Source organism: Myxine glutinosa, chromosome 5, assembly GCF_964187855.1.
Source record: "Myxine glutinosa chromosome 5, kmMyxGlut1.1, whole genome shotgun sequence".
In the NCBI taxonomy this organism is placed as follows: domain Eukaryota; kingdom Metazoa; phylum Chordata; class Myxini; order Myxiniformes; family Myxinidae; genus Myxine; species Myxine glutinosa.
In genome coordinates, this window is record NC_136265.1 from 162,364,511 (window position 1) to 162,389,659 (window position 25,149).

General features: G+C 49.8%; 1 protein-coding gene across 3 annotated transcripts in view; it reads right to left on the reverse strand.

The window, feature by feature from the left end:
• PLA2G6 (phospholipase A2 group VI) overlaps positions 1-25,149 on the reverse strand; it is a 56,443-nt gene that overhangs the window by 12,640 nt on the left and 18,654 nt on the right. For 2 of the 3 annotated variants that reach the window (XR_013623611.1, XM_068115764.2), the window contains exons 2-10: positions 19,603-19,810; positions 9,127-9,342; positions 8,769-8,949; positions 7,068-7,258; positions 6,633-6,777; positions 3,921-4,103; positions 2,327-2,435; positions 1,399-1,536; positions 958-1,042 (exon numbers count right to left, since the gene is read on the reverse strand). Coding sequence is in view for 2 of the 3 variants with exons in the window: in XM_068115764.2 (XP_067971865.2) it covers positions 958-1,042; positions 1,399-1,536; positions 2,327-2,435; positions 3,921-4,103; positions 6,633-6,777; positions 7,068-7,258; positions 8,769-8,949; positions 9,127-9,342; positions 19,603-19,799 (1,445 nt within the window). In the remaining variant the exon portion in view is untranslated. The remainder of the gene's footprint in view (positions 1-957; positions 1,043-1,398; positions 1,537-2,326; positions 2,436-3,920; positions 4,104-6,632; positions 6,778-7,067; positions 7,259-8,768; positions 8,950-9,126; positions 9,343-19,602; positions 19,811-25,149) is intronic. The other variant, XM_078778970.1, reaches the window with a different exon arrangement.

The following is a 25,149-nucleotide window of genomic DNA, read 5'->3' on the forward strand; positions in this document are numbered from 1 at the left end:
TTAACACAGCTTGAACATACATCGCATGCAGGACAAAGATACAGTGAATGTCAATGCACTTTTACATGAATAACAAGCATATTGGTAGAAAATGGAAAAACACGTACGGTATATGGGTTTTGAACCTGGGTACCCTGCATCGTGAGCTAGGGGGTCACATGGCAACACACTTGGCTTGTAACGTTGGGATCCCGGGTTAAAATCACATAAAATTATATCATCCTGTAAATTAAATTAAATGTACACCGACGTACAAGCACCTCCAATAACCCGAGCACCCAGATGAGGAGGAGAGGGAGGAGAGGGAGGAGAGGGAGGAGAGGGAGGAGAGGGAGGAGAGGGAGGAGAGGGAAGAGGATGAAGATGAGAGGGAGGCGAAGGGGCAAGAGGGGGGGAGGGAAGAGGGATAAGATGGGGAGGAGGAGGGAGGAAAAGAAGGCGAGGGAAGAAGAGAATGAGGAGAGGAAAAAGAGGAGGGGGGAGGTCGGTAATCAGGGGCACAACCCTGGGGTAAGTAATCCGTTTCACCAATGGAACTCGGCAGACTAGATTTAAAGGCCGGAATACAGCAACTAACTCAATTTCGCAAGTGTTCTTCAGTCAATGACTCCAACTTTGAGATAAACCATGCAATTATCTTTCTATACTTGATCTTAATTAATGTAGTCGCACCAAACATTTTACTTTAAACCTACTATTCCTTCAATTACCCCCCCTAAGCATCCTTGATACCACAGGGAGCATGAGGTAAAGTACCATACACAATGTTCACTGAAAACTTTCAGCTCAGTGCAGCTTTATCGAAAAGTATACAAAACAATGGGGTGGGAAGGGGGGGAGGGGGATTGGGGAGTGACTGAGTTGGTTTGGGGATCATGGGGAGGGGGATGGGGGGGGAGCGAGAAGGGGTGGTGGGGTCGGGGAATATTCAAAGCAAGAGTGAGAATAACAAATCACCGAGGTTTAGGTGCACTGTCCACAGTGTCGAAACCTCTGCTGAGAGAGCCAACAACAGCAGAGACCGCGATAAAATCCTCAAAACCTAAACGAGGAAGCGGGTGTTGGTGGTTGAAGGAAAAAGGAATTCAATCACACAGTGTAGCTAAATAAAGAAATCGGGACAGAAAACAGACAGTCAGGAAATGAAAACAGATGGTAAGGGTTGGAAAAAGTTGGGAACACAAAGTTTTCAGTGTCAGGGGCTGGGAAGGAGAAACACAGGTAGAGAACCAAACCAAGAGGGAAATCCCCGAAAGAATAATGAGATTGATTTTCATTTTTTTTTTCCCATCAAAATGGAAGTATGCAGAAAAGGGAAATGAAGAAAGTAGGTTGGAAAATGGCAGTTGGAGGAAGAAGGTGGAAATGGCTGGCAGCCTGGATGGTAATGAAAGGTACCTATTCCAGGTGAGGCTTTGACAGGAGGGGTTGGTCGTATGGGAGGGGATTGAGATGAAAGGGTAACTATGCCGGTCGGTAGGCAGCGAGAGATCCCCGCGCAGTGAAGGAATGAAATCAGGATCTCACGGTTGGCTCCTTTGAGGATGGGATGCAGGGATTAAGGTTGCAAGGTATATGGAATGTTAAGTTCCCGTTTTGAGACTGCCATTTACACAAAGCGTTAGTCTTTCCCTTCCATTGCCTACCCAACCTTCTGCATATTTTAACTCTAATTCAGACAGAATACAAGAAAAGAAATAATTTTGATTCATATTTCACAGTTGGCCAGTTATCATGGTCTGTATTGCCATGTCAGCAGCTCAAAGGGTTATTATTGCAAAATATTCTGTCGGGTATTTCATTAACAAGCGATAAGAAGTGCAACATCTAACTGGCTTTCGCATCCTTAATATAGGACAGCCTGCTTTTTGATGCAAACACCAAAATTGGAATGAGTTTTTGACAGAATTGGAGTTCATCAATGGCATCAAATCCAAAAGTATTGCATTGGCCTGTCTGACTTTCCCATCTGAGCACTTGGCTCTCGTGGCTGTGATCCTAACTTTAAATCCCGTACTCTGTGGATTTGGCAATTGTCGTAAAGTCCTTGAAATCGATTTGAATATGTATCGATGTCTCCTAATGTTTTTGTCCTGCATGTAATACATATACAAACTCTTCGACGAGACTTGTATGAATGTAGAAGAACTTAGACTTATCGAATGGAAATTGCAGAATCCGATCACAATCACCTAATTCACTTTTACCATGAAATTGACTTTTAACAAGCCTCATAATCTCAATTTTTTTTACCATCTTTATCCCCACCCAGCAGTCAACTTCTGTTACAAGGCCAACTCCAATGTCTCTGACTGCCAACAAGTACCTGTGCTGCAACGAGCAGCTAATAGGCCAGGTGTTTCTCCGATCTCGTTTGGTTGGTCGATCTCCGCTCCAAACACCATCAGAGCTTTTATCAGTGAAAGGTTATCAAGCTGACAGGAAGGAAGGAGAAACCACAACAAGATCAGAAAGATTTAAAAAAAACTAGAGCAATGCGACTGTGTTGCCAATATGCCTCCGTGTAGTCCCTGCTCGTGACAATGGGTAGATGCCCTCGTTCACCGTCCTAAAAATAAAGCAGTTTGATTGAAATCCCTTCAGCTGTTTTCAAGTATCACATTTTTACGAGCCATGGCAGGCTTCACATCGATCGGTGAAGCAGTTTCGGAGAAGGAATAAAAAAAAAAAAATCGGCTTTCAAGCTAATATGGCTGCCTAACCACGTGACATACAACGTCATCATTTTCAAACTATTTGCAACAATGGTGTTAGATGACGTTTGTAAAATTTCGCATCGATAGGCTAAGCGGGTTCAGATATAATTATTTAATATTTTCCTTCAATCCAATATGTCTGCCATACCACGTCACCTATGACGTCACAATTATCATAAAAACATTCCGCCTGGGTGTTGCTCCTACCCTGAAAGTTTAGTCTGAGAAAAATTAGGTTTAGCCCGGACGGACGTACATACGGACGGATGGACAACCCGAAAACATAATGCCTCCGGCCACCTTCGGGGGCAGAGGCATTAAAAAAGAAGAAGAAGAAGAAGAAGTTCATTGAACACCTTAATCCATGCAGTCTTGAGATAATGGACATGGGAAGGGTCTTAATCCCTTGCTTTGCATTTCCAAGCATGACCCATATGACCCACGAGCCGCGATTTTGTCTGAATCTCGATATTCCCCAACGCTGAAAGCGCCAAATTTGATTGGCTGAGATGGCGTAAAATGGCAGAATATTTTGTCCGATTACTGCTAAACTGGAGGTTTTTGGAAGTGGCAAGAAGGTGATTTGTGTTCTTCAGTGTTCAAATATATAATTAAATTTAAATAAAATAAAGGTTTTAAATGTCGTAGAAAAAACAACAACATTTTTTCGGAAGTTTACCGCTGTTAATGCACCATCTTTCACACCACCTTATTTACCATGTTACATCAGTTCTTCATGTCTGTTATCTGTGTCCTTTATGTCCTTCAAAACAGTAAGTTTCCTGCTTGGAATGATTTTAAATTTTGTTTTACTGCCAGACTAAAAAAAACTACCTTACGCCTCTGTACGCTCGGGACGGGATTCCGTACAATTTGCCAAATCTAGAGCCAAAGTACTGCTAAACTGCAGGTTCATGTTCCGATTCATGTTATGGAGTTCAAAATATAACATTCGATTGAAATTAAATAGTTCGTTGATCATGGTCTGTCGTCTGTAGACAGAGACATGGAACCAATTACTTAACCATGCTTTTAGCTTAATGCGTGAGATGTTAATAAATATTTAAGATGAAAGACCGCCATGATATCCTAAGGCCACAGCAGTGCATCACCTGACAACTCGATTATATGGCAATGTGCAGTGGTGTACCCCCATGCTATTGCGTGTCCTTGTGCAGCGGTGTATCTATATGGTGATCAAACCCGCATGGCGATGTGCAGTGGTGTATCCCCATGGTGGCCTGCTGCATTCGCCTCTGCGCCAGCGGCAAGGAGTGCCAGGGCACAAGAAATGCGGCCTCGCATGACCATTACATGTAGAGGGGTATCTCCACTGCGGCTTCGTGCCTCCACCTCCGATGGTCGTTCTGTCAGATATCGCACTGCCTGGAATCCATCAAAATATGGAAAAACGGTCAATCTTGGACAGGCAGTAGTTCTTAAAAGGATAACAGTGGGTTATGTGAATACCTCAAAACATTTCAAACAAGGAATGAAGGACTGTCTGATTCTGTCTGTGACTGTGTGTATCTGTGACTGTCGATCAAGGCATAAAAAACCCCAAAAACAAGTCACACTCAAAACTGATAATTTGAAAATAAAAAAAATAAAACCTGGGTCAGTCTGTTTAGTGCTTCCATCTGACCAGCGGGCTTGTGAAGCAGGGATCTCGGTTCAAATGCACCGGTTTATTCCCATGCATCGATTTATCCCAACCGGTATGCGGCTTTCCTATCCATCAGCGAGACTCGAGTACACTGACTCCTGTGGGGAGGCGGTTACAGTCAAGCAGCTTGCTTTCTTAGCATGGAAAGGTAGCTCGAGTTCATTTCGTAAGGCACGCAACAAGTGCGTATACATCCAGAGGCAAGCCAGAACACCATCTCACATCGTTCAAGGCTGAACTCTTCAACAAGTCTTTTTCCTCCAAGTCATGGTGGCACCTTGTCAAGTCTGCCTCTGGTGTATGCTCCCCCTCCATCCTTCCAGGAAGAGAAGGCAAGTTGTGGAGTTAATATCAGGGGCCATAGATATGGGAGACCAGCACTGAAAAAAGGTGGCTGCTTACAGTTTAATCTGCCTGCCAATCTGCCTGAATGAACTGCCAGACTTGCCGGCAAGAGGCAGCTCTCTGGGAATTTTGACTTTGGCTTTGAACTAACACTGAGGCTTTGACAAGCCAGAGAGATGTTGACTCTCAAGCAAATAAATCAGATGAACCAATTGGAGCAGAAGAAGAGCAGGAGACATTTGAGGGGAAGTTTGTCATCGCCAAGCCCAGAAGGGAGGATTCTCCATTGGGAGAAATCTGGGTCAGAAAGTTCACAGATTGAGTCAGTCCCAAAGAGGTACAGTCAGTCCCATAGAGGCCTAGGCTACACAAAAAATGAACTAAACAATATCGACAACAAGGTACAATATATCACAGAAAATTTTCGATGAAAGTACAAACAGCACACAGGGACGAAAATAGAACAGAAAAACATGACGGATCAAGTTAGGAAAACTTAATTTAGATTCAGGTGGAAGGAGCATGCAGAGCAACCATGAACCAAAAGTCCAAAGCAACCCCCAAACTGGAATGCTTATTCCTCAATATCCCAACCTCAATATTCCTCAATATCCAGGGTCTACATAAATGACCTATCTATTCTGAAAAATCCTCTTTTCCTTTTTGCAATGCCTGGTGTTGGCTTAGCGGTTAGGGTGCCAACTTGGGATCCTAGGATCCTGGGTTCGAATCCCGGTTGATCGCTAAATTAACGCCATGGGGGTTGACTCAGCCTGTCATCCTTCCGAGGTCGGCAAATTGAGTACCAGCTTGCTGTACCAATTCAGCTTGAGTACCAGCTTACAAATTGAGTACCAATTCCCTGTGTGTTGCAAGAGGCGACTAACAGGGTTGGTGGCAGGAAGGGCATCCGGCCATAAAAAATTGCTTCAAACAAAGGGGACCACGGTGCCCAAAAAAGGCCAACCCCCACAAAATAACCTCTAAAGGTGGTTCCTCTTTTCCCTTTTGCAGATAACGCCACATTGTGTTGTACGGTACTCCATCCATCTGCTAGGCAGACAGCAGCTCCATCTCTTTCTCTCAGCTGATGTGGAAATGATTAGACACTGGTCTGATAAATGGAACACATCCTTTAACCCTGGAAAATCTCACCGTCTCACCCTGTTGCTCCAGAACGATAGTCAAATTAACCCACCTATTTATTCCTTGGTCATCCATTATAAGAGGTTCAAGTCTCTTGAATTTCTAAACCTCACCATCAGCCATGACCTTTCCAAGGACAACCTCGTAGCAAACCTGGCCTTCAAAGACAGCCACAGATGAGGTATCCTCCATTAAACTAATTATTTCCTTGGAAAATCAGAGCTACTTTGTCTACAAGGCCTTTGTCCATCGCTCAATGGAGTACTGGTCTCTGCTATGGGCTGGCACCACAGAATCGCATGCCTCTCTTGAATTTGGTGGAATCTAAAGCTCTCAAAATTATTGGAATCTCCGGTGATGAGGCCGAAGGACAGGGTCTGTCAACTTCTCCTGTCTACAGAACCACCTTCCAGAGACTGTTCTGTCTCGCTTTGCCTTCTACGACTCCAAGCAAGCAATGCGCCACCATCTCTTCTCATCCACAATTCTAACACATGATCTTTATTATCCCCAATAATCTTCCCTAACCCAACCATCTTCATTGCTAGTTTCAGTGTTTCCTCCTCTCCTCCCGTCCTATTGTTTCATTCCCTCGATGTTTGTTCCACTGTCAATTCTAACTTGCTCTTGCATGTGCCTCGATTCTATTAAAAAAAACAAAAAAAACCTATACATGTACTGGACAGATTTGTCCATTGTCTGCTTATGTCCTAATCATGATGGAACTGGGGTAGAGCCGCGGAGTATGCATCACTCACCTCCACAGTTTTGACCCAATGCAAAGGGGTCCCGCTGTATTTGGGGTCTTTAGCCTGAAGCTGACAATGCAGCCAATTGTTGGTATTATCTGCAGGTCCGTCCAAACACAAACCTCCCGGCTCCTCCAGCAGCACTCGCATACACCTGCGGACCATGAGCACACCCCATTTCTCCTTCCAAACCACATTCAATTACAGAAAATAAATCAATCCAATTTCACAAGTTTAGTGTGGCCTCTATCACTAAACTATCCTTTCACATACAGTATGGCATCACTTCAGGTACCACATATTTTCCCACAGCATAACCAGCCATCAATTTGTGGTATCTGTTTGTTTATGTTTCAAACAAATGTCTTTCATGAAACATTCCTCAATTTCCCTTTTCTTTATCTCCTAACCTCCCCCCTTTCCATCACCCAACAGCTCATTCACCCCAGCTGGTTGTTTTTGAGGGAAATGTGTATGGGCCAGCCCAATGAGCTGCAGATATCCCTTCGTGCACCCAGCAAGATGAGTTCCCTAGCCACGTCCTCCCGTCCCAGACGGCATGCCACATGGAGAGCGGTCTCCCCGGCCACTGACACCACATCAAGTCCCACTCCTCTTCCAATCCCCATAAGAACCTGCTCACACACAATATGGGGGTGGTAAATGTTAAAGGATCAGAAAAAGAGATCTCTCCAAAGAATTAACAACCCCAAGGAACAGTATTAAAGCAGCCATTTGAAAAATGTAGTATTTAACATGTTTCTGCCTTTATGGCATCATTGCAAGACGAAAATAACTTTCTTTGTCTTCCTGATGTCCCAAATGCAGACAGAGGGTGCGTGACACAGACAGACATAGGGTGCGTGACACAGACAGACAGACAGAGAGTGCGTGACACAGACAGACGGAGGGCGCGTGACACAGACAGACAGAGAGCGCGTGACACAGACAGACAGAGAGCGTGTGACACAGACAGACAGAAAGCGCGTAACACAGACAGACAGAGAGAGCGTGACACAGACAGACAGAGAGCGCGCGTGACACAGACAGACAGAGAGCGCGTGACACAGACAGAGAGCGCGTGACACAGACAGACAGAGAGCGCGTGACACAGACAGACAGAGAGCGCGTGACACAGACAGACAGAGAGCGCGTGACACAGACAGACAGAGAGCGCGTGACACAGACAGACAGAGAGCGCGCGACACAGACAGACAGAGAGCGCGTGACACAGACAGACAGAGAGCGCGCGACACAGACAGACAGAGAGCGCACGACACAGACAGACAGAGAGCGCACGACACAGACAGACAGAGAGCGTGTGACACAGGCAGACAGAGAGCGTGCGACACAGACAGACAGAGAGCGTGCGACACAGACAGACAGAGAGCGTGCGACACAGACAGACAGAGAGCGTGCGACACAGACAGACAGAGAGCGTGCGACACAGACAGACAGAGAGCGTGCGACACAGACAGACAGAGAGCGTGCGACACAGACAGACAGAGAGGGTGCGACAGACAGACAGAGAGCGTGCGACACAGACAGACAGAGAGCGTGCGACACAGACAGACAGAGAGCGTGCGACACAGACCGACAGAGAGCGTGCGACACAGACAGACAGAGAGCGTGTGACACAGACAGACAGAGAGCGTGCGACACAGACAGACAGAGAGCGTGCGACACAGACAGACAGAGAGCGTGCGACACAGACAGACAGAGAGCGTGCGACACAGACAGACAGAGAGCGTGCGACACAGACAGAGAGCGTGCGACACAGACAGAGAGCATGCGACACAGACAGACAGAGAGCGTGTGACGCAGACAGAGTGTGTGACACAGACAGACAGAGAGCGTGTGACACAGACAGATAGAGAGCGTGTGACACAGACAGACAGAGAGCGTGTGACACAGACAGATAGAGAGCGTGTGACACAGACAGACAGAGAGCGTGTGACACAGACAGAGAGTGCCTGACAGGCAGAGAGTGCGTGACGGGCAGAGAGTGCGTGACAGGCAGAGAGTGCGTGACAGGCAGAGAGCGCGTGACAGGCAGAGAGCGCGTGACAGGCAGAGAGCGCGTGACAGCCAGAGAGTGCGTGACATCCAGACAGAGGCTACTGGTGAGGTTGCTGTGTTGTGTACCTGTAGCAGAGGCAGGTTGCCACTACACACAGCATAGTGAAACACTGTCTCGCCGTTGGCGGCTCCCACTTCAGCCTTGGCACCACAACCCAAGAGTTCGCGCACAGTGGCCAAGTCTCCAGTTTGGCATGCTAGCAGTAGAGGAGTCAAGCCATCACTCCCAACTTGGGTATTCACATCACTACAAAGGTAGAGTGACATGCAAGCCTCAGAGGAGCAAGCTGGGAAATTCACTCTTGTTATTTAAAGAAAACCAAATTTGTGGTTAACCACCCAAATTGCAGCTGATCAATAACCCTATGGTTAATGGTGCAATTCTGCAACGATGGAAACAACCCGTTAACTCAAGCACGCCTACCTGAGCAGAGCGTTGTGTCGAAAGCACTCAGTCAGCCCGTTGGTGACGGCTACATGGGCTGAGGTCCAGTCCGGATGGTCCCTTATTGTGTCCAAGATCAATTGGAGAACCTCACGACTGCGTGCTCTTCCTCCAGTCTGAAGGAACGGTTGCAGTTGTTTGGAAAGAGATTGGAAGGCTGACAATGCATCCATCTCTGTGCTGATATTGAACACACTGTACAAACAAGAGAAGACAAAAATAAACAATGTACACAGCACAAACTAGAACGGCACTCGGTAGAGCGCATACCTCCACCAGGCTGAACAGTTCACGTTTTGTAGCACACTGATAGGCCAGATCTGCATCCGTACCTTAACCAACATCTAATCAGCTTGTTCTGATCACCTAACCAACTCATCCATCAAGTTATGTCATAACCCGTCCCAACGTTTTGAAATATCGTGCTATATAACTTTTTGACCCTATCTCTTAATGGTGAAGAATGTCTACCAAGTTTTGTCCGAATCTGTCTATAACTTTTTGAGATATCCAATGCAGCCAATAATGCCAATAATGTTGCGAATCCGTCTCTAACTTTTTGAGATATCCTGTTCACAAACAGACAGGCAGGGTTGAAAGCAACCTCCATCCACCTACGTTGGTGGAGGTAACAACGGCATCTGTACCAGTATATTTAATTCCAGAAGGTCTTGTCCTTATGAAACATTCATGATGTAACATTCACGACCCGTGATGTATTATCAAACACTCGATGTTTCATTCCTAGTACTGCTGCCTCTGTATTGGCAGTTCAGTGGGTTTGAAAATAAATATTGTATTGTGGCGGACACGAAAGCCCACTGGCGTGGTGACATCATTCCGCGCACCAAGTGGGTGGCGGCCACGCCCGAGGGGCAGGCGTGGCCTCAGGATATACACCGGGCGCGCAGCCCGGAGCGCGCCAGTGCTACAGTGACCTCTTTGGAATAAAGAACTATAAACTTACCGCGTTGTCCGCTTCCTTCTTGGTAGCAAGTCGCGCGCGTAGCACCGCGTGCTTCATTGGTGACCTCCGACATTCGAGTCAGCCGTCGCTGACTACCCGAAACCGCCGCAACAATGGCTACCAACGCGGTCTCCATCCAGCTCCCCGAATTCTGGGATTCACAAGCCGAAGTTTGGTTCCTGCAGGCGGAAGCCCAGTTCCGACTTCGAGGCATCACGGTGGACGAGACCATGTACTGCCACGTGGTCGCCGCCCTCGGGCCCGGCACGGCCACCCGTGTCGTATCGGTCCTAAGGGATCCACCTGCCGACGGCAAGTACGAGGCGGTCAAGCGTCGTCTCCTCGCCACGTTCGGCCTTACGGTGGACGCACGGGTCGATCGCCTCTTGGACCTCCCCGAGATCGGGGACACGCGACCGTCGGTCCGTATGGACCATATGCTGGCGCTCATGGGCGACGAAACCCTGAACGCTCTATTCCGGGCGTTGTTTCGACACCAGCTGCCAGCACGAGTCCGCCTCGCTTTGGCTGGTTCCGCGTTAACGGAACCCCGTGCGCTCGCTGCTGAGGCCGACAAATACTATGCGGCTTTGGACACGCAGGCGAGTCTTGGCACGGTTGCCGCTCCCGAGGCTCTCCCCGATGCACCGCACCTCGTGTCTGCCGTCACGCTCCGCCCACCACCACCGCCGCCGCCGCGAAGAAAACCGCGGCCTCCGACGCCGCAGCTGCCCGCCTGGTGTTTCTTCCACGCCAAGTTCGGCCACGAGGCTCGGCAGTGTCGCCCGCCATGCTCATTCGGCAGGTCGGGAAACGGGCGAGCCGGCGCTCGGTGGCAACGGTGAGCGTCGGCAATTCCAACAGCCTTCTGTACATAACGGACACCTTGTCCGGGCGCCGTTACCTGTGCGATACGGGAGCGCAGGTGAGTGTCGTTCCTGCCGGTACGTCCGACAAGCACACCGCGGGCCGAGGTCCCGCGCTGCTTGCGGCCAATGGTACGTCTATACGCACATACGGAAAACGCTGTCTCTCCCTGCGGTTCGGAGGTCAGGTTTTCCGTTGGTCGTTCGTTACGGCCGACGTGCCCATGGCACTGCTCGGCGCGGACTTCTTATGTGCTAATGGATTACTGGTCGATGTAAAGCGCAGAAGGCTTGTCCAGGCTGAGACGTTCAGCTCGCTCGCGTGTGCGCTGCCCCCCTCGTTGAGCAGCTCACAGAGCGGCTCGCCGAGCGGCTTGCTGAGCGGTTCCGTTCCGGCCAGGTTCATCTGTACGCTTCCGGCAGCGGACGAATTCGCCCGCCTCCTCGCGGGTTTTCCGGCCCTCATGCGGCCGACCTTCTCGGCGGGGACCGTCAAGCACGGGGTGGAACACCACATCCCCACCACCGGGCCACCGGTCTACGCCCGGGCACGCCGCCTCGAGCCGACGAAGATCGCGGTAGCGAAAGCGGAGTTCGCTACGCTGGAGCGGCTCGGCATCATGCGGCGCTCCGAGAGCGCGTGGGCGTCCCCGCTCCACATCGTGCCCAAGCCCGGCGGGGGATGGCGACCGTGCGGGGACTACCGGTGCCTCAACGATGCCACCACCCCTGACCGCTACCCCGTCCCCCACATACAGGACTTCTCCGCCCGCTTGGCGAATATGTCCTTCTTTTCAAAGGTGGACCTCGGACACGGCTACCATCAGGTCCCTGTCAGGCCGGAGGACATCCCGAAGACGGCTGTCATCACGCCATTCGGGCTTTTCGAATTTCTTCGGATGCCCTTCGGTTTGAAAAATGCGGCTCAGGCGTTCCAGCGCCTCATGGACAGCGTCTTGCGCGGCTTGGATTTTTTGTACGTGTACCTGGACGACATCCTCGTCACCAGCGCGTCCCGCGAAGAGCACCTTCACCATCTCCGCACGCTCTTCGAACGTCTGGGCCAGCACGGCCTGATCGTGAACCCCGCCAAGTGCCAGTTCGGTGTCGCTGAAATCGACTTTTTGGGGCACCGCGTCACCAGGCACGGGGCCGTCCCCCTACTGGCCAAGGTGGAGGCGGTGAAGGGGTTTCCGCGCCCCCGCACGATCAAGGGGCTCCAGGAGTTCCTGGGCATGGTAAACTTTTACCATCAGTTCCTGCCCCGCATCGCCCAGCTCCTGCGCCCCTTACACGAGGCCCTTCGAGGGAAGCCGGGCAAAGGTGACGTTACCTGGACCGAGCAGATGGACGCGGCGTTCTCGGGCGCGAAGCTCGCCTTGGCCAACGCCACCATGCTCGCGCACCCGGCGCTCGATGCACCGATCGCCCTCACCTCCGACGCCTCGGACTACGTGGTGGGCGCGGTGTACGAGCAATGGGTGCATGGAGCTTGGCAACCGCTGGCATTCTTCAGCCGGCAGCTTCGCCCGCCCGAACGCCGTTACTGCACCTTCGACCGCGAGTTGCTTGGGTTTCACCTGGCGGTCAGGCACTTCCGCCATCTGCTCGAGGGCCGTGCGTTCATGGCCTTCGTCGACCACAAGCCGCTGGTTTTCGCGATGGGCAAGGTCGCCGAGCCGTGGTCGGCCCGGCAGCAGCGTCACTTCGCGGCCGTGTCCGAGTACACGACGGACATCCGGCACGTCGCGGGAAAGGACAACCCGGTGGCCGATTGCCTTTCCCGGGCCGTCGCCCACGCAGTCCACCTTGGCATCGACTATGCCCGGATGGCAGCGGACCAGGCCGCCGACCCCGGGGTGCAGGCCCTGCGGACCGCCGTCACGGGCCTCCGCGTCACCGAGGTGCCCTTCGACGGCGCGGGCACGGCCCTCGTTTGCGACGTCTCCCTCGGGCGGCCTCGCCCCATCGTGCCCGCAGGCTGGCAGCGCCAGGTTTTTGACGCCATCCACGGCCTGTCCCACCCGGGCACGAGGGCCTCCCAGCGGTTGGTCGCCGACAAGTTTGTCTGGCATGGCCTCCGGAAGGCCGTCCGCGGCTGGACCAGGATGTGCCTCGCGTGCCAGCGCGCAAAAGTGCACCGACACACCCAGGCCCCCTTGGCCCCGTTTACGGTGCCAGAACGTCGGTTCGACCACGTTCACGTGGACCTGGTGGGACCTCTGCCCCCCTCGCGGGGTTTCACCCATGTCCTCACCATGGTGGACCGCACCATCCGGTGGCCGGAGGCCGTGCCTTTGGCGGCGACGACGGCGGCAGACGTCGCGCAGGCGTTCATCGCCACCTGGGTCGCCCGGTTCGGCGCCCCCTCAGACATGTCGTCCGACCACGGCCCCCAGTTCACCTCGGAGCTCTGGGCCGCGGTCGCGCGGGGGCTCGGGGTCCAGCTGCACCGAACCACGGCCTACCACCCCCAGGCCAACAGCCTGTGCGAGCGATTCCACCACTCGTTGAAGGCCGCGCTCCGGGCCACCCTCCACGACGGCGGCTGGGTCGACAGGCTCCCCTGGGTCCTGCTGGGCCTCCGGACGGCGCCCAAGGAGGACCTGCGCGCATCCGCGGCGGAGTTGGTCTTTGGACAACCGCTGCGGGTGCCGGGCGAGTTCCTCCCCGACCCCACGGCACCTTGGTCCGCGGCGCAGGAGCGTTCCGCGCTGCAGGAGACCGCACAGAGGTTCGCCCCGGTGCCCTGCGGGCGGACCCCCGGCACCGCCCAGCACCGCAGGCACGCCGCCCCCCGGTCCGGCACCCATCCCGGGTACAGCCGGGGGCATCCCACCTGGCATCCCTGCACCCCGGACGCCGCCGGTCGCCAGAGGGCGCTTCGGCCGGTTCATCCGTTTGCCCCGCAAACTGGCCCTCCAGGTGCGTGGGAATTCTGGGGGGGCACGTGTGGCGGACACGAAAGCCCACTGGCGTGGTGACATCATTCCGTGCACCAAGTAGGCGGCGGCCACGCCCGAGGGGTAGGCGTGGCCTCAGGATATACACCGGGCGCGCAGCCCGGAGCGCGCCAGTGCTACAGTGACCTCTTTGGAATTAAGAACTATAAACTTACCGCGTTGTCCGCTTCCTCCTTGGTAGCAAGTCGCGCGCGTAGCACCGCGTGCTTCAGTATGAAAAATCTTAACTTATGTTAGAGCAACAGAGGGTAAAAGGAAATGCACTGAAAGTGGGCCAAAAGTTGGCCACAAAAAGAAAGGGAATGAACAAGGAGAGAGAGTGAGAGAGAGTGTGAGAGAGTGAGTGTGAGAGTGAGAGTGAGAGAGAGAGAGAGAGAGAGAGAGAGAGAGAGAGAGAGAGAGAGAAAAGGAAGCACAGGTAACCTGCAAGTAAGAGGGTTGGCCTAGGTCGGGTTAAGGGGGGTATAAAAGATTGCGGGTAGGGATGGAAGGTCACATGATATGGCATGCACCACCTGCTTGAAGCGCCCGAGGGATGAGTGGGATTGAGCAGCCCCAGGAAGGTAGTTCCACAAATGGGAGAGAAGAGGAAGCAAAGATAGGTGTGCAGAAAGCCTGTATTTTGGGAAGAGGATGAGGGGGGCAATTGAAAGAATGCATACATCTTAGAGAGGCTACACCGAAGTAGATGGAACTACACCAAACGAGAGACAGTAATTGAGAGGCCACTGATGTGTCTGCAATACGAGAGGAATAGCTTTGTGTTTTTCCCTCGTCGTACAGAAGCCAATAATGTTGCGAGTTTTAGATTCCACCGATTCCGGGAGAGATATATGTGATTCTGGGGCGCCAGCCCATAGGAGAAAAGTACTCCATTGAGCTACAGATAAAGGCCTTGTAGGTTGCGCGTAGTTCAGATGTTTCAAGGAATTACTTGGAACAAGCAGAGTACCTGCCCTACGGGCGACCTCAATCTAAGCATACAACACATTCTTCAGACACATACCTTTATTTGGGCGGTGTATAGGCAACAGACAGCTCCCTCAATCGCTCCTCAAAAAAAACAAAAACTTGGGTTACGAGCATGAAGCTAAAACATGACGACTGCTTATAATATAATTCAAAACACCTTACCGCACTGCAAAACGTGGGGACAGAAATACTGTACTGTAAAGGGTGGGACTTGTAATACCCTCTCCCACCTGGCGGTGGCACTAAACTATACGCATTTACATAAAGAATTTGCGTCTCATCACCCAAGATCAACGACAAAGATAAGAACACCTCTTTGCACTAACTGAGATCATGCTGATCCTATGTAGCAGATTTGGATGTAATTGGTCCAGAACTGTAGAAGGAGTAGCGAGGAAAACACACAAACGCCAGTCCGTGAATTAAAGTAAAGGATGACAGAAGATGCCTGGTCTGCAGCTGCCTTTGGAGGCCAGCTTTGCTATATGGTTAGTGCAGCAGAGGCCATGACTGATGGTGAAGCCTGCAACTTCAAGAGACAACAGCAGTTTATGACCATGGATATGTGGTGCTGGGTTAGCGGATAAGGTGGCTGGCTTGAGATCTTAGGGTCCGGAGTTTGAGCCCCATTCATGCCATTAAATTAACACCAGGTGGGTTTACTCAGCCTGTCATCCTTTTGAGGTCGGCAAAATGAGTACCAGCCGCCTGGTTATAGAGAGGCATTGCATCAGTGGGATAGCCGCGCTTCCAGAAAAATGATGCAGCCAGCAGCCACAGGCTGCATATGACCCACCGCCACCACTACCATGGATATAGATAGTCATGGCCAAAAATATTGGCACCCTTGCACTTTTTTCAAATAATGCACCATTTCTTCCAGAAAATTGTTGAAATTTAAAATACTAGGGCGTGCCCGTACGTGGGTGCAAAAAAACATGCGTGCAAACAACAACAACAAAAAAAAACTTTGAAACCACGTGGCAGTAATGACCACAGAACCCCCCCCCCCTCTATTTACATGAAATGGTTTGGTCCATTCGCAAAGCCAAAGCGAACGGCTTGCGAGTACGGTAGAACCCCCCCCCCTCTATTTACATGAAATGGTTTGGTCCATTCGCAAAGCCAAAGCGAACGGCTTGCGAGTACGGTGACCATACCTTGGGAACCACTTGTCCGATTAATTTCAAACCTTGAAAAGGCACATCCTCGGGTCCCCAGCAATATACCTGGCAAGTTTCAAGTATATCGGACCCGTGGTTGTCGAGAAACAGCGGTCACAGACAAACACACAGACACACACACATACACACACACATACACACACACATACACACAGAGATTACTGGAATTATAGATAGATATTTTGGTATCCACATATGTATTTCTTTTGTTTGCAGTGGAACAAAACAAAGGAAGCTGAAAAATATACTAAACTCAGCTTATTCCACACAGAAATCCTAAAATGGCCCGGACAATATTATTGGCACCTTTTAGAAGTTGTTAAAAACAACTAGATTACAAGCAGGAGATTCTCCTTTCCTTTGGAATTGAACTCACCTGTGGTGAGTTGCAGGTACCTGCAACATAAAAATCACACATTCAACCAGTTTGAATAGAGAAAAGGAGTCATTCCTCTTTTTTGTGTCACTGTGTGTACCACAATGAGCATGGAGAAAAGAAAGAAAACCAGAGAATTGTCTGAGGAGGTCAGACACAAGATTGTAGCCAAGCATGGACAATCTCAAGGCTACAAGTCTATCTCCAGAGACCTTGATATTCGTGTCCATCATACGCAATGTTATGAGGAAGATTAAGGCCCATGGCACTAGAGCCAACCTCCCGGGACGTGGCCGCAAGAGAAAACTTGATCAAAGATTGCAGCGAAGGATTGTTCGAATGGTGGAGAAAGCACCTTGATCAACTCCCAAACAGATTTAAGCTGACATTCAGACACAAGGTACAACAGTTTCAACTCGCACCATCCGTCTGACTCGCACTGACCTTCAACTCAATGAAAACGTTTTTAAAGATAGGACCCCACTGCTGAGAGATATTAAGAAAGCCCAAATGAAGTTAGCCAACACACATTTGAACAAGCCAAAATCCTTCTGGGAGAATTTCCTGTGGACAGACGAGACCAAATTAGAGCTATTTTGGAAAGCACATCATCTCTATGTTTACAGAAAACAAAATGAAGCCTTCAAAGAAAAGAACACCTTCCCTACAGTCAAACATGGAGAATGAATGAATGAAACAGTCAAACATGGAGTCTGAGGTTCAGTAATGTTTTGGGGTTGCTGTGCAGCCTCTGGCAATGTGTGCATACGACAACAACACAACAGGCATTTTAAGGCCATTTTCCCTGCTAGAGCGGGGGTAAGCTTTGCGGTCCCCATGACAATCTTCTCCATTTTGCCCTATTTTCTGCATCTCCCCTTGTTAACCCCCTTGCCTGCATTTCTTCTTCCACCATCTTTGGCCAAGTCTTTCTCGGTCTTCCCTGTCCTCGACTTCCTTCTACATTCATTTCCATCACTCTTCTCATCCAGTCACTTTCATCCTTCATCAACACATGACCAAACCATCTCAGCCTGTTTCTCTTCACAGCATCCATCACAGGCTCTATTCCCATCATCTTTCACAATTCATCATTTGTCTTCCTCTCTCTCAACGATACTCCACATATCCACCGAACCATTCGCATTTCCATCCTTTCCAGCCTTTGTTGCTGCTCTACGTTCATTACCCATGTCTCGCTCCCATAAATCATAACACTTCTCCCACATGCAGCATACACCTTTCCCTTCAGATTCAACAACACCCCCCTCCACGTCATCACGCCACTCAGTTCCCGAAACTTCTTCCATGCACATCTCACTCAAGCAACCGTTGCCGAGTCTGATCCACCTTCTCCATTCAGCATGTCTCCTATGGAGCAAAATGTTTTCACACCTTCCAGCTTCACGCCGTCTCCAAGATCCAACTCAACATTTCCTCCATCTGCAGCTCCCTCTGTGCACACCTTACACTTGAATGTAGCTGCCACACTGGTTAATGACCCTCGCAAACCACTACATTTTTGATGAACCCACTCAGCGCACATTGTACATTGAATGGAGTTCACTCCAACACCATTCCTGCACACAGCACATGGCCACTTCCCAGTTCTTTCCATCTCACCACATGCTTTACCACTTGCCATCACCTTCGTCTTTCCGATATTCACCTTCAGACCTTTTGTCTCCATACATTCCTTACATTTGTTCATCTTCTCCTTCAGTCCATCCATACTTACTGCAATCAACACCAGATCATCTGCATACAACAACTCCCACGGTAAACCCTCCTTTACATTCTGAGCCAGCACCTCCATGACAGCTACAAATTGTAATGGACTTAGTACCGACCGCTGATGCACTCCCACCTTCACCTCAAACTCACCACTGTTCCCGTCCTTCGTCCTTACAGCTGTGCGCGCTCTTTCGTACATTGCCATCACTACTCTGATCAACCATTCCTCCACTCCTAACTTCCTCAATGCCCATGTCACTACTTCACGTGGAGCCCTATCAAATGCTTTCACCAGATCAATAAACCCAAGAAACAACTTCTTCCTCTTCTCCATGTACTTCTCCTGCAACTGCCTTAAAATAAAAAGCGCGTCTGTCGTTCCTCTTCCTGGCATAAATCCAAACTGCATTTTGTTGATCTTCACTTTCTTCCTTATCCTCCTCCCCAATACCCTTTCCAATACCTTCATTCCATGCTCCAATAGCTTTATCGCTCGATACGAGCCACAGTCCAGAGGGTCACCTTTCCCCTTGTATAGAGGGATGAGGGTACTCAGTTTCACTCACTTAGATGGACATATTCAGATAGTCAATCATACTGAAGTCCTGAAAGACTTCGACAGCATCGTGAAATCAGGAGATTACCAAGGCATTTTGGAGGGCAATGTTCAACCCAGTGTTAGAAAGCTGGGGCTCTGTTGAAGGCCATGGGTTTTACAACAGGATAATGACCCCAAGCACACTTCAAAAAGCACCCAGAAATGGTTCAGGACAAAACACTAGACTGTTCTGAAGTAGCCAGCAATGAGTACAGATGTAAATCCCATTGAACACCTGTGGGGAGATCTGAAAACAGCAGTTGGGAGAAGGCACCCTTAAAATCTGGGAGAACTGGAGCCGTTTGCACAAGAAGAGTGGGTCAAACTGCCAGTAAAGAGGTGCAGGAAGCTAATTCATGGCGATAATAAGCGCTTGACTGCAGTTATTTTGTCCAAAGGCTGTGCTACCAAATATTAAGTCTCGGGTGTCAATAATTTTGTCAATGCCATTTCTTTTTATTTTCTGCTTTAAAAGGATATATTAAGTTCTGAATCCAAAACAAAGGTTCTGTAATACCAACAGTGAAATAATGTTTCGAGAAAATTGTGAGTTATTTGAAAAAAGTGCAAGGGTGCCAATATTTTTGGCCACGACTAGATGGGTTATTTTGATGATCTTTCCATAATGACAGGGTTGGATGGTGAGATATGCCAGGATCAAGAAACATACGTGTTCCATTTATCAGATCAGCATCTAATAATTTCCAGATGAGCAGAGAGTGATGCAGAGAGAAATGTTGTACCAGTTTGACACGCATGATATCAAATCAATACTTACTCATTGGTACAACCTACCGGAGGGTTTTTTGAGAATTAGGCAGTGGAGAGAGAATGCAATGGCAGTCATTCCCCATGCGGTAGAGCACCAGGAGCCCGTCTGAACTGCGCTGTAGAGGAATGTTGTTGACATAGTCCATTACTGGAACATCTGACACAGTATAAGGGTTGGTGAAGACCGAGTTGAAAACGGTGCGGCAAAGCCGACCGAACATGGTAGCAAGAGCTGAGGGGAGGAAGAGAGAAAGAAAGACACTATTAGTTGGGAATAGAGATAGAGGAAGTTCTATCTAGTACTATTTCTTTGGCAACTGCCATTATTTCCACATTATTGCGGGATTGGCGGAGGAACATTTTTGGCCCAACTCTTTCACGAACTGGCTGGATCTACGCTCGACTGAAAGGGACTTTGGCAGGAATTTGTAAATTGTTCAGGAAGCTGAAGATAACTCCCATACTCTTCCCATAAACTGTGCGATATTTAACGTCGACCAAATAATGCGAGTTGATATCCATCTGAGGGACAACACATGTTGTGATGCAATGCCCAGACTGTGAAGTACCAGTCCGGAAGTTTGTAGTCGGGTTGAAAATCAAACCCAAACTAGACAACTCAAATGTAACAAGGAACTTTGATGCAGGAGGAGGCCATTCATCCCATCATGTCTGCGATACACCAATGCCCAAACAAACAAATGTCTCAGTCTAATTCCTTTTCTCGCTACGCCCACGCCATTGACTCCAATTCCTCCACTCTCTGCACCCACACAACTGCCTCCACTCCATCAACCCACACCACTTCCTACACCAACAACACTACCTCCACTCCATACACCCACATAAATTCCTCCACTCCCTACACCCACACCACCCACACAAATACCTCCACTCCCTACACCCACACCACTGCCTCCACCAACTACACCCAAACTACTGCCTCCACAACCACATTTCCACTCCATACACCCTGGTGTTAACCCTGGGGTTGACTTAGCGGTTAGGATGCCGGCTTGGGATCCTAGGGTCCTGGGTTTGAATCCCGGCCGATCGCTGAATTAACGCCAGGGGGGTTGACTCAGCCTGTCATCCTTCCGAGGTCGGCAAATTGAGTACCAGCTTGCTGGGATGAATGATCCCGGTGTGTACCCCGGTTTAGTACAGGAACACTGTAACTCTGCACATCATAAGAGGCGACTAAGGGTTGGCATCAGGAAGGGCATCCGGCCATAAAACATTGCCTCAAACAGGGAACCATGATTGTCATGGGGCCTGCAAGGCTAACCCTTGGATTCTCTTGCGCGTGCGCAAGATTGGAGGTCTCGTCTCTTCAAAGCTGTCCATGCGGCACGCTTTCGAAGTTAAGTAACTTTTCACAATTGTGTTTTTGTCGAAACTGTATCTTTCTCTCAGTGTATGTAACTATTGGTGTGTCTTTAATAGTATTCTTGGTGTTGGTTTTTCATACCTGTGTACAGAATCGTCGGTCTTTCGTATCACGTATTCTGAGGCCTAGTGTAGTAGGCTACCATGTCCGACCTTGGCTTTAGGCTTTGTTCTTGTCTCAGCGGTTCTTCGATCGCGCTGCAATTACTTTCTGGTCTCTGGTTTTCCCGGTCTTTTCACCCCATACTTCCTTGTTTTAAAATCTCCTCAAAAAAAAAAAACCAAAAAAATGTTTCCTTCTCTGTTCTTATTCGTTTATTCATTGTTCTTATTTGTTCGTTCATTCTTCGACCACGTTGTTTGTGATCACGTGATCACGTTGTTAAAAAATGTCTAATCTGTCCCCTGAAGAACTGTATTCTGTCATATTCTTTAACACCTTTTTCTTCTTCTGCTTCTATAAAAAGATGCTTTCGACTTGCTCACCAAATAAATTCATTCCAAAAAAAAACTCGATCTCTTATAGTGCATCTTTCATTCATTCCCTAAACTCTCCAGAACTCCACCCATCCTTCAGCGTCCTCAAATGTATTTTTGACTCGAATGTCTCAAGAAACTCATTTTGCAATAAATGTTCGTTTCCCATTAATCGTACACTTTTCAAAATCCAATCTCACCCCTCCCCTCCAAATCTTCCCCATCACCCCTTCCCTCCATAACTTCCTCATTACCCCTTCCCTCCAAATCTAGCCCCATCACCCCTCCCCTTCAAAACTTCCCATCACCCCTCCCCTCCAAATCTACCCCTTTGCCCCTCCCCTCCAAATCTTCCCCATCACCCATCTCTTTCAAATTTTCCCCCTTGCCCCTCCCCTCCAAATCTTCCCCATCACCCATCCCTTTCAAATCTTCCCCCTTGCCCCTCCCCTCCAAATCTTCCCCATCACCCCTTCCCTCCAAAACTTCCCCATCACCCCTCCCCCCCAAAACTTCCCCATCACCCCTCCCCTCTAAATCTACCCCCTTGCCCCTCCCCTCCAAATCATCCCCATCACCCATCTCTTTCAAATCTTCCCCCACACCCCTCCCCTCCGAGACTCTCCCTCGCTCCGCCCCTCCTAGACTCCCCTCTCACCCCTCCTCCTCAAAGCGTCCTCCCCGCTTCTTCCCCCTTCCAACTTTCACCTTCATCTCCCTCAACCTTCTGCCTCACTCTTCCCCCTCGTCAAATAACACCTCACTGCGCCTCACCCAATCACCATCAAACCTTTTGTCCACCCCATTCTTCCCTTTCTCCAAGCTATTCTGTAATCTCTGTCACACCTTCAACAGCTCTCCCTACCTCTTCCTCCTCTTCCACATCTTACCCTACCGCTCTCCCCCCCCCCCCTTTTCTGTATCCTATGCTCCCCCTTCCTCTTCCTTAACAGTATGGACCTCAAACATCCGGGGCCTTCGCTCAAACCTGTCTGATCTCTCCATACAGGTTGCTTCTGACAAACCAGACGTGATCTGCTTAACAGAAACTTTCCTCCTTCATGATGTCTCTGATTCCTTGGTATCTCTCCCAGGTTACTCCCTCCTCCGGTATGATAGACCTGAGCCTCGTCTTGGAGGTGGGGTTGCTATCTTTATAAAAAACTCTCTTCCTCACTCGCCCTGCACTGCCCTCTCTCCACCTCACCCCCAGGAATACCTTTGGCTACGGCTTCCCCTTCGCTCCCACCTTTTGTTCATATGTGTGTTGTACCGTCCACCAAACAGTGATGACTCCATCTACATCTCGCTGTCTGAGAATATGGACCAACTTCTATCTACCCATCCCAACTCTCTCTTCCTCATATGTGGTGATTTCAACTGTCACCATGCAAGTTGGCTGGGTGTGGGTACCTCTTTCACCAGCCATGGCTCTTCAGCAAAGGACTTCTGTGACTCACTGGGACTGACACAATCTGTCAATTTCCCGACCCAGATTTCAGTCAACGGAGCATCTTCTCTTCTGGACTTGGTTATGACTACCTTCCCTGAAAATGTCTGCTGCTCTTCTTCTGCTCCAATCGGCTCTTCTGATCATGTGCTTGTTAAAGTGGACATCTCTCTGACCATTCTCAGAGAGCCTCCTCAGCGTCGACGAGTCTGGCATTTCACTCAGGCCAACTGGCACAGTCTTCAAGCAGCCATCAATCATCTGGACTGGTCTCCCATCTCTACCGCCTCTGACATCAACTCATCCTGGGAATTCTTCCAAAGTAAATTGCTCTCTCTCATGCACAGATTTATCCCATCTCGTCTTCAGTTGTCATACCCTTCCTCCCGTCCATGGTACATGGAATCTTGTGGTGAGGCTATTGCCCAGAAACAACTTGCTTTCGTCTCCTGGAAAGCAAATCCAACGGAAGGAAATCTCATTTCCTTTCACAAAGCCCGAAACAAGTGTGTGTCCACCCTCAGGAGAGCCAGGAAACAATATCTCTCCGTTCTCAGGACCGAACTCTCTTATCTGTCTCCCTCTTCCAAATCCTGGTGGTGTCTGGTCAAATCTGTTTCTGGTGTTTGTTCCCCCTCCATCCGCTCCCTCACCTCAAATGGCCACACGGCTGACTCCGCACGTGAAAAAGCTGAATGCCTCAACTCTGCGTTTGCCTCTAAATCTTGTGTCCCAAACCCATCCCTCTCTGTACCCACCGTACCCAGTCATACCCAGCTGCTCCTGGACTCTGTCCTTTCCTCCTGACAAGGTGGAAAAGTTTCTGTCAACCCTCGACTCGGCTTCTGCAACTGGACCTGACGGCATCAGCCCACGGGTCCTAAAATCCTGTTCTTCCGCTCTTTCACTCCCTCTGTCTGTTCTCTTCACCCTCTCTTTTGCTCAAGGTCATCTTCCATCTGCTTGGAAATCTGCCAACATCACCGCTTTGCACAAAAAAGGTGCAAAAACAGATCCCAGTAACTACAGACCAATCAGCCTTCTCCCAATTATCAGCAAAGTCATGGAATCCATCATTGCTTCAGATATGAAATCTTTCCTCTTCTCCAATGGCTTGATCTCTGATCATCAATTTGGTTTCAGACCTGGACACTCTACTCTGGACATGCTGCTTCTGCTTTCACAACAATGGATGGAGGTCCTCAATGCCAAACAGGAAATTAGAGCAGTCTCCCTTGACATATCACGTGCCTTCGATACGGTCTGGCACCCCGCTCTGCTCACCAAACTCTCCTCTTTTGGTATCCATGGAAATCTCCACGCATGGCTGGCGGACTTCCTCTCGAGTCGTGTGGCCCTGAATGGGTTTCTCTTATCTCCTCTTCCTGTTCAGGCTGGAGTTTCCCAAGGCAGTGTTCTGGGCCCTGTGCTTTTTCTGGTCTTCATCAATGATCTCTCTGACTCTCTTGAAAATCCTCTCTATCTCTTTGCTGATGACTCTACTCTCTGTCGCTCCATTCTTCATCCCTCAGATCGGCAGTCTGCAGCCTCCTCCCTCTCTGCAGACCTGGACAAAATCACAGACTGGGCAAACAAGTGGAACATGGCTTTCAATCCTGACAAATCTCACACTCTGACAATGTCTCTCCGAAAAAACCGACTGGACAACCCTCCCATCCACTTTCTGAATAATCCTCTCCAAGAAGTTCTGTCACTCAAGCTTTTGGGTCTCACTATCTGCCATGATCTTTCCTGGGAAAACCACATTTCAAATCTGGCCTCCAAAGCCAGTCGCCGACTGGGCATCCTCCGTCGTACGAAGTCCTTTCTTGGCACACCTGAGCTCCTCACCACATACAAGGCTTTCATCCGCAGCTCAATGGAATACTACTCTCCCCTCTGGGCTGGTGCTCCTCCCTCACACCTAGCTCGTCTTCACGCTGTTGAAACCAAAGCATTCAGAATCATTGGAATCTCCCGCGATGAAGCTAACTCCAAGGGCCTCTCACTCACTCACCACAGGAAGGTTGGTGGTCTTTCCGTCTTCTACCGACTCCTCTCTGGCCTTGCCCCCCCCCCCCAGCTCTCTCTGGGCTCTGTCCCGCAAATATTCCTGCAGGTCGCACAGGATCTGCCTGCAACCCTCTTATGGTTAAACTGCCAAAATCAAGACTCTCTGCTCACCTTCACTCCTTCATTCCTCTTTTCTCCCACCTCTGGAACAAACTCCCTCACTCTCTTCAATCCCACTCCAC